The sequence below is a fragment of the Lagenorhynchus albirostris genome, chromosome 1, assembly GCF_949774975.1.
Source record: "Lagenorhynchus albirostris chromosome 1, mLagAlb1.1, whole genome shotgun sequence".
Classification (NCBI taxonomy): domain Eukaryota; kingdom Metazoa; phylum Chordata; class Mammalia; order Artiodactyla; family Delphinidae; genus Lagenorhynchus; species Lagenorhynchus albirostris.
In genome coordinates, this window is record NC_083095.1 from 472,978 (window position 1) to 482,906 (window position 9,929).

At 56.1% G+C, this 9,929-nt stretch overlaps 1 protein-coding gene across 1 annotated transcript; it reads right to left on the minus strand.

Moving 5' to 3' along the window:
- Positions 1-8,461: 8,461 nt before the first annotated feature.
- On the minus strand, positions 8,462-9,929 carry TMEM121 (transmembrane protein 121). Its single transcript, XM_060165084.1, has one exon. The coding sequence runs from the start codon at positions 9,864-9,866 to the stop codon at positions 8,910-8,912; it is 957 nt and encodes a 318-aa protein (XP_060021067.1). The 5' UTR covers positions 9,867-9,929; the 3' UTR covers positions 8,462-8,909.

Here is a 9,929-nt window from a genome sequence, read left to right on the forward strand (position 1 = left end):
ACCCGTCTCCCCGCAGGTGCACAGCCTCTCCTCCTAGGAAGTGAAAGTCGGCCCATCCTCAGCGCCACAGACACAGGGACCCGCGATGCACCCGCGCGCGCAGCCGAGCCCTCACGCCCCGCGCTGCAGAGTGTCTCCTGCAGGCCACAGCCCAGTGCAGGTGTGCGACCCCTCGGGTGGGGAACCAGCAGTCTCCTGCAACAACCTGCAGTCGGCCTGCAAGGCATTCGGGAGCCTTCAGCACCGTGTGAGCACCGAGGCCCATCAACCCCCAGGAAGAACACGTTTCCTGGGGCGAACAGCCGTGAGGTGGGTGGAAAGTCCCCGAGCTCCGCTGTGGGCAAACCATTCCCGAGGTCCTCCGTTTTCTGCCTCATTTCATAAAAAGTGAATAAAGAATCTTTTCCACATAAATTTTACAGTGAAGGCTTGATTCGCGGGCCAAGGTTCAACTGGATGAAACATCACCACTGTGTCTTCTGTCACTGAGTGTCCTTTCCCGGCCATGATGATTGTCAAGAACAACTTTCCCTAGTGAAATCCTGCAGAACCAAATTTCGGCAAGAGATCTGGTTTCTCCACCCAGGTTTAGCCAAAGCAAGTGTTATCACGTACACTTCTATGCTCCGTCCCGTCCACAGTGTATTTATTATTTCAGCTGCAATATTTCTTTTCAATTTAATGAAAGGTGGAACTTTTTTTTGAGACTTCCAAGTGAAACATAAAGGATTGATCCTGTGCACTTACAAACGTACTCTCCCAAAATCCCATTAGAATAAGAATACGGACAAGGAAGGCAAACACCTACCCGGCTGCTTCCACGCGCCAGGCCCTCTCCTGGGTGGGTTACAGGGTCACCCGGTTTGATCCTCACAGGACCCCAGCTTACAGACCAGGAAACAGAAGTCAGGTGCCCAGGTCGCCCGGCTTGGAGCGCCACAGCCAAGATCTGAAACGGCGGAGACCCGGTGATCCAGTCAAAGCTGAAATCTAAGTCAGCAACAGGGGAAACACACAGCAGCCCACCTTCCACTGCAGCACCAGAAACACTCAGTACCTGGGGGCGGCAGGATGGGGGGCACGTCCAAGAGCAGAGGACCAGGGGACAGACAGCAGAGGATATCTGGCCCAGATGTGCAAGGTCAAGAAACCACTTTGAGTCACTTCTGAACTTGGGAAGCGACATCCACCTTCATCCTTTTGGCCAGAACTGTCACACGGCTAAGCGGGTGGGGCTTGGAGACGTCCATTTCCAGCCTGTTAGTACAGGAAGGCCAGGGACACGGGACCCGGCAGACTTAACTGCCACGAAGTGTCACTTAAATGGAGCAAGAAGACACATGTCCAGACACACGAGGGCTAAGAGAACTTCCGCTCCAAACCCGTTTCGGGTCCACTATGACAAAATTCAGCTGTGTGACCACAAGGAAAAGTCACTGGCATGGCTCACGTGAGCAGAGCCCATGGCGAGCAGAGTTCACACCGCCCTCCACCGACCAAGTCAGACATGTGGCGGGTGGGCGGGTGGGTGCAGGTGACCCCACGGCTCTCCAACCCGCCACAACGTGCACATTCCAGCAGGAGAAGAAGTGTGAAGAAGGGGCCTTCTTTCCAGCAGGGACGCTCGGCCGGCGTGGGGATGTGGCCCCAGGATGGCTGGCAGCCCGGGGAGGAACCTCAGAATGTTCTTCCTCAGGAGGCCAGGTGGACCCGGTGGATAAAATTAATTAGCAACTCACAGTGAAAGAACACGGCATTTTGCATTTTAAAAGTAAACCCAGGGCTTCCCTGGTGGCGCAGTGGTTGGGAGTCCGCCTGCCGATGCAGGGGACACAGGTTCGTGCCCCGGTCCGGGAGGATCCCATATGCCGCAGAGCGGCTGGGCCTGTGAGCCATGGCCGCTGAGCCTGCACGTCCGGAGCCTGTGCTCCGCGACGGGAGAGGCCACAACAGTGAGAGGCCCGTGTACTGCAGAAGGAAAAAAAAAAAAAAAAAAGTAAACCCAAAGTCTAGACAACAAGTAGTCAAGGGGAGAGGGGTCCAAGGGGAATTAGAGGCTAACATCTTGATGCTCCACAGGGAAGGACGGAGACACTTACTGTAAACCTGTTAGGACAAGTTCAAGTTAAGTGCACAGAAGATGCAATAGTGCTCAGTCTGTTCATACGATGGAGTATCACACAGCCATAAAAAAGAGCAAAACAGTGCCATTTGCAGCAACATGGATGGACCTGGAGATGATCATACTGAGTGAAGTAAGTCAGACAGAGAAACAGAAATATCAAATGACAGCGCTTACATGTAGAATCTAATAAAAATGAACTTATTTACAAAACAGAAACAGACTCACAGACCTCAAAATCAAACTACGGTTACCAAAGGGGAAACGTGGGGGAAGTGATAAATTAGGAGATTGGGATGGACATATACACACTCCTCTGTATAAAATAGATAACTAATAAGGACCTACTGTATAGCACGGGGAACTCTACTCAATATTCTGTAATAACCTAGATGGGAAAAGAATCTGAAAAAGAATGGAGATATATACATATATAAATCACCTTGCTGTACACCTGAAACTAACACAACATTGTAAATCAACTATACTCCAGTAACATATTTTTAAAAAAAGAAAGAAAAATTTCAAGTTAAGTGCACAGAACGTTCTATAGTGCAATGTCCATTAATAAGATGGAATATTACTCAGCCTTAAAAAGGATGGAAATCCTGACACAGGCCTCAACGTGGATGAACCTGGAGGGCATTGAATGAAACAAACCAGTCACAAAAGGACAAATCCCGTGTGATTCCACTCCTAAGAGTTCCCTAGAAGGGTCAAATTCACAGAAACAGCAAGGATGGTGGGAGCCCGGGGCTGGGGGAGGGGGTGGGAGGGACTGTTTAATGGGGACAGGGTTTCAGTTTTACAAGATGAGAACAGTTCTGGGGATGGAAGGTGTTGATGGTCTCACAACCATACGAGTGTACTTAATGCCACCAAGTTGTTCACCTAAAAAAGGTTAACAATGGTCAATTTTATGTTATGTATATTTTACCACAATTTTAAAGTCAGTGAATAAAATGTATTACCCCTAAAAAACATTCAATGGTGAATTACAAAAGCATTTTTTTAAATTCTACTTGCCAAACCTGCAGAGGATAAAAAGTATGGTGGAAAATGTGACTGATCTAAAAGACCAGGGATGGAGAGGAGAGAGGGTTTAAAAAAAAAAAAAGATGACAAACACATAAAATGAGATGGTAGAAAGAGGTCCAAATAGAACAGAATTCACAGTAAATGGATATGGATTAAGCTCATCTTTTCAAGCAGAGATTTCCACACAGCACGTAAACAACAAAGTCCACTTTTGAAACAAAACTGTGCCGAGTGTCTTAGTCAGCTCGGGGTCACTATGACAAAGCAGCACAGACTGGGGGCTTCACACAGCAGACATTTACGTCTCCCCGTCCTGGAGGCTGCAAGTCCCAGATCACGATGCCAGCGGCCAGGTCCTGACGAGGACCCTCTTCCTGGCTTGCAGACGGCCGCTGTGTCCTCACGTGGTGGGGAGAGCCATGGCCCCTCCCTCTTATCAGGGCACTAATCCCATCGTAGGACGCCACCCTCATGACCTCTTCTAACCTTAATCAACTCCCAACGGCCCCACCTCCAAATACAATCCCACTGGGGCAGGGCTTCAACAAGTGGATTTGGGCGGTTGCTGCGGGGGGGGGGGGGGCACAGACATTCAGTCCACAGCAGAGGGTTTGAGAATAAAGGGTGGGAAAACATACACCATAAAAACACAAACCAAAGCAAAGCTGGTGGCACAATTCTATCAGGCAGAATGGAACTAAGTCAAAAAGGATGACTAGTGATAAAGAGAAACACGGTAACAAAGGAACCAGGAAAACCAAACCTGTTAGCATGAAAATGTGCACGGCAAAGGTGACGGAAGTGCAGGAAAGTGACACAATTGCCTGTGAGGTTCCAACAAACCATCTACGCCCAAAACCAATAGATGGTTCAGCCAGCAGAGTCAGTGGCAATGGCTTTCCCAAACCTGACACCTCCCCTCGGTTCCCAGGACTTAGGAACATGAGGGTGAGATGCGGGACTCCACACTTGGACACGTCGCAGGGGATTCAAGACTATCAAAGACCAACTCTACAAACTTGCAGAGAAAAAGCAAAGATCGCAGACAAAGAAGCAGGGATCAGGCTGATGTGAAAACGTGAACAGCCACGCTGGATGCAAAAGCACCAAGCGTGGGAGATGCTGCAGGGCTCACTCGACTCAGCCCCGTCGGAAAACCGTGTGGCATCACCTGGAGAAGGTTTACAGCCCCTTGCCTGTGTCCCAGCAGTTTTATTCCTTAGTACATACCCCAGGGAAACTCCTTGGCACATATGAGAGATGCACACACAGGAGCAGTCACAGCAGCACGGCTCACGGTGGCAGTAACCTGGAAAATCCAAATATCCATCGATGGGGACGCGATGGGGCAGCATGGAACATTCACATAAGGGTCCTTCAGTGGCACACAGAACGAATTAGCAGACACGCAAAAGTATGGATAAATCTTAGTAAAACATGGAGGGAAACGTATCTCCAAAGAAGAATATATATAGCATGACACCCTTTCCGTAACAGTAAAAACAACTGAAACCAAAACATGCATTCAGAAATGCATATCGATTTGATAAAACTGCACAAAATGGAAACAAAGGAAAGGCGCTCCCAGGTCTCAGGGTGAAGGTGCCTCCCGTGAACGCGGCAGGGACAGGTGGGGGCCCTCGGTGAAATGCAGTCATTGTCGAGATTTCACCTTTGGTTTGCGTGGGGGGTTTGCAGGTGCCTCCATGATTTAAAGTAACAAATTAAAGAACTGACTGTAAATAACGACATCCAGCGTGGACCAGTGAAGGGAGCATATCATGAACCAAAGGTGATGATCCCTCCCGTTCTCTGCACTTGTTGTCCATTTAAGAAGAAGACTGTGGGTCTTCCCTGGTAGTCCATTGGTTAAGACTCTGCGCTTCCAGGGTTCGATCTCTGGTCAGAGAAGATCCCACAGGCCACACGGGGTGGCCAAAAAAAGAAGACTGTGACCAGAATCTACACAGGATGCCTCCGAACTACTAAGAGAAAGACAATCGGATAGAAAAACAGAATATGCAAAATTCACGGAAGAGGGACCGCGAATGTTCCACGGAGATGTGAGAAGATGATCAACCTCGTGAATAATCAAGGAAACGTGAAGGTAACTCGCTATCCCAGCCCCATCACGTGGGCGAGACTAACGCTACCACGTGCGTCAGGGGTGGAGAAGCCGCAACGCTCATGTTCTGCTAGTGAGAACGTGAGTGAGGACAGATACCTTAGAGGGAAAAAAATACTGAAAAAACCTAGTGAAGTTCAAAGGTGCTGCTCTTTTGGAGATATAAGTGGCCCCCGTTCCTTCACAGCAGAAGAATTTCATCTGGACACCCGGGCACCCCTTCCCTGTGGACCCACATGTCCAAATTCAGGACAGTGGGGTGTGAGCCAGGTGTCTTGTGCCAGCTTCTGAGAACCACGCAGAGATCCTCCAAGCGCCCCCTTTCGAGGTCTTCAGCGCCCTGTCTGTGCCTCGGCTGAGAACCTGGACGGAGCATCAGAGCTCACAGAGGAGGCGGGAGATGGGAGGGACGTGGGTCCCCAATGGGCTGGGATGGACCAGCAGCCTGGACAACCTTCCAGACTCACGTGGGAGTGACACGAACATCCATGCCATCTAATCACCCTCCTCTCCAGTTTCGTGCCTCCCTCGGGGGACATAGACGAGTCCACAGTCAGGTCAGCAGGCCTTCCTCCGTGACCCAGCACCAGTGAGGAAGGAGTCGATTCCACGATGACCACTGGGATAATAGGCACAGGGCGACCCCCAAGCAAATTCTGGTCTGGTCACCATGAAGGAGTGGCCACGGGGCAGCCACGGGGCAGCCACTGGGCGTCCACGGCAATGCCCTGCCTGCAAACCCAGCAGGCATCTTCCTCACCTGTCTTGACCTCCCTCCCCATCCCCCCAGCCCCCTCTCTGCCATTCCTCCCACCCCTCGGCTGTCCAAGCCTCGCCCCCACCTGTGACACTTAATTTGACGTGTCGAGCCGGCTGGGCCACAAGAGCCCAGGCAGCATGTGAGGCTATTTCTGGGTGTGTCGGTGAGGGTGTAAGCAGATGGCCTTCCCCGTGCAGCGGTCCTCACCCAATCCTGGAGGCCTGGAGAGAGGAGCGGGGAGGGGGGACGGGAGGTGGGTTCGCCCCTGCCTGAGCTGGGACGTCCATCCTCTCCTGCCCTCAGACATCCACGCTCCTGCTCCGCGGCCCTTCGGACTCAGACTGAACGACAGCGCCGTCCTCCTGGCCCCCAGCCCGCAGCTGGCAGGTCATGGGCCCGCTCAGCCTCCACGGTTGCGTGAGCCAACCCCTCATAAAGGGTCTCTTCTGTTCCGTATCTCTCCCACTGGCTCTGTCTCTCCACAGAACCCTGACCAACACACTCGCTCCGAACCGCTGCCGTTCTGCTCTCAGCCCCCTGGGGCGACCCCACCTCCAGCTGTCTCCCTGGGAGAAGTCCGCCCCGGGCGCCCTGCATACTGACGCAGCTGACACACGTGAGTGCCCACCGCCAGTCTGAAGCCCTCGGGCAGCGCCCAGCCTCAGACCCTCTGACTGACGGGTCTTCTCCTTGGTCTTTCTCCGGTGAACTGGCAGTTACCTTGTTTTTGCCACAGATTAAGCCACTCACGCTTCAGCCATGAGAGGCCGTGCAACACTGCAGTGTCCCATCCCTCCTCCACCTGGGCCATCGGCAAAAGGGTCCCCAGAGAGCAGATGACGTGGCGGCCATCCTAACAGGGGCGATGACGGTGGTGGCTTCTGTTCTGGGCTTATCACTAACTGGGTCTCCACCACGTTACTGGACAACATGAATCGGATAGGGCTTCCCTGGTGGTGCAGTGGTTGGGAGTCCACCTGCCGATGCAGGGGACACGGGTTCGTGCCCCGGTCTGGGAAGATCCCACATGCCACAGAGCGGCTGGGCCCGTGAGCCGTGGCCGCTGAGCCTGCGCGTCCGGAGCCTGTGCTCCGCAACGGGAGAGGCCCCAGCAGTGAGAGGCCCGCGTACCGCAAAAAAAAAAAAAAAAAAAAATGAATCGGATAATGTGAAGTTTAGCTATTACTTAACATGAGGGAGTTCGATTTTGCCAAGTTGGGTTTTTACTATGATGAAGCTATTTTCCTACAGAAAAAGTGAACGTGCTTTGGAACGGAAGAAGACGGGTCAGGAGTTCGAATGTGTTTTCGTCTTGAGGGGCCGAGCTGCGTCGTGCAGGGCAGACTCTGCCTGGTGCCACCACAGCAGGTGAGGTGCGTCTGAGCCCCACTCCAGGAGGAGCAAGGGGGACGCGGAGGCCCCTCACTCCGGGGAAGAGGGCAAGGCCCTCGGCCTCAAACCCAGGGGCCTCGTCTTCCACTGGCATCCCGGGCTGTCAGACCCCAGACCCAGCGAGGCAAGTACCCCACCCCCGAGGCTGGCCCTCAGAACATGGCCGTCATGGAACCAGTTCTGGCCCAGGGCCCCTGAGGGGCCCACGCGGGGGGCTTCTGAGAGGGACTTCCCTACCAACAGGGGAAGCCGCAAGGAGGAGTCCCCACCCTCTCCTTCCCGAATTGGGAAGCTGTTTTTGAGATGACAGGATCTGTGAGCTGATGAGTGAGGCGATGACAGACAGGGAGCAGCTGGGTGGCGCTGCTGTCACTTCTGGCCATCACAGACCACCTCAGGAAGCCAGGGAAGGGCAGGCTGGGACGTCCCCATCTTGTTCCCAAGGCAAACCCAGAGGGCAGACACCTCGGGCCACGAGCCAGACAACAGCCCCGGTCATGAAAACGGTGGGTGCCGGCCTGGGCCTCATTCGGAGACCCTCAAAGTCGGGGGGCAGGGCACATGGCCCATTAAACCAAGTCAGGACCAGTGTGCCTGGCGCCGCAGGGCCATGGAGGCCAGTGGAGGCAGAGGTAGGAGGCGCGGACCAGCGCTGACGCCCAGGAGGACGGGTGAGCCTGGGGCTCCGTGAGCCCAGAGCCGTCTTCTCTGCCCTGGGAGTGCGCCAAGTTCCCGCCTCTGACACCGGGACACGGGGCCTCACAGCCAAGGCAACCCCACAGCAACGGCCCCATCGCTAGGCGGAGACCCAAGGGCCAGCAAGGGGCTCCTCCCGGAAGAGGCAGGAACCCAAAACAGACCGTCGGGGGAGGGGGCGGGACCCTAGGGCCCCTCAGACCCACTCTCCCACGGGTCCTCCCTGCCGTCCCCGTCTGACTGCCCAGAGAGACCGGGACAGGACAGAAGTGGACCGGCCCAGCCGCCCACCGTCACTCGCTCACACCCCGCCCCTCAGGCGCCCCTCCGCAGCTATCAAGAGACTGGACACATCAAACAGGCAGAGCAGTGCCACGTTCCATACAAAACTGTAAACAAGAGTCTTTAAAATGACAGAGGCCTCCTTAGTCCCAAACTCTGAGCCAGAGGCCCCCACCCAGGGACCCCAGGGGAACAGACCTCCGCCCACTCTGTCCTCCCTTCCCACCCAGGCCCCCAGCAGGCGGAGGTGGGACCCTTCCCGCTCTGGCTCAGGCCGTACACACGGGCGCCCACGCTGGGCGGACTGGCCGAGCAGGGGCTGAGGTCCGTGGTCCGAAGGATTCCTGAGATGAAGAAGCGGCCGGGGGTCGCCCCCCACCCCCCTGGGTTCGGGCACTCTCCGCACCTAGTCCCGTCGGGAGCCCGCCCCCACCCCATCCCATGCAAACCGTGCGCCTGCAGCCACGCGTCTCAGCGCCCTCGGGCGGCCCCTGTCACGTGTCCAGGGCGTCTCGCGTGGGTGAGGGCCCGTGGGGGCGGCCCGGCTGGCCGTGCAGCGGCGCGTGCGGCGGCACCGAGTTGCGCTGGGGGGCTGGGGGCTGCAGCTCCAGAGCCAGCGCGGGTGGTGGGAAGTCGCGCACCTGGCGGCGGTACTCCAGAAAGGTGCAGGCCTTGGTGGCGAGCGCCACCACGTTCTTGCCCACGAAGATGGCCGAGACGCGGCTGTCGCGGAAGAGAGCCATGTTGGCGGCGCGCGCCAGCACAGCCACCACGTTGACGGTGGCGAGGCTGAGCACCGGATAGAGCATCATCTTCTGCGGCGCGATGTGCTCGCCCTGCATGCTGACCTCACTGAGCGCCACGCACGGCAGAACCAGCAGCAGCATGTAGCAGTAGAAGAAGGTGAGGCCCTCGGCCCAGAGCGGCAGCGCGGTGCGCGGCGGCTCCCACAGGTTGGCCTGCATGTCCAACAGGTCCAGCAGGTCCAGCGCCACCCAGAAGAGGCGGCCGCGCAGGTCCTCGCGCTTCCGGAAGGTGCGCACGTACTCCATGCGGTCGAGCGCCACGAGCAGCAGGAAGAGGCCGGGCACGCACACCGACAGCAGCAGCGTCAACGCCTTGCGCGCCAGCGGGTCGGCCGCGCCGCGCCGCGCCGCCTTGTAGTTCTGGAAGATGAAGTAGAGCTTGATCTCCAGCACGAAGATGTAGAGGAACCAGAGAATCATGGCGTAGCCGCGCTTGGCCGTGCGCACCTCGGCGCCTACCCACACGGCCACGTAGCGCAACACCAGCAGGAAGCACACGTCGCCCACCAACACGATGATGCACACGCCGATCTTGCGCGGGCCCTGGTTCTGCTCCACCAGGTACGCGTCCATGACCGCCATGCTGCCCATGATCACCAGCGTGGTCAGGCACACGTGGCGCCGGTCCGGGGGCGGCAGCACCATGGTCGGCCGCCGGGGCCCCGACCTGGGCGCGCGCAGCCCCACGCTAGGCGGGACGAGGCCCGG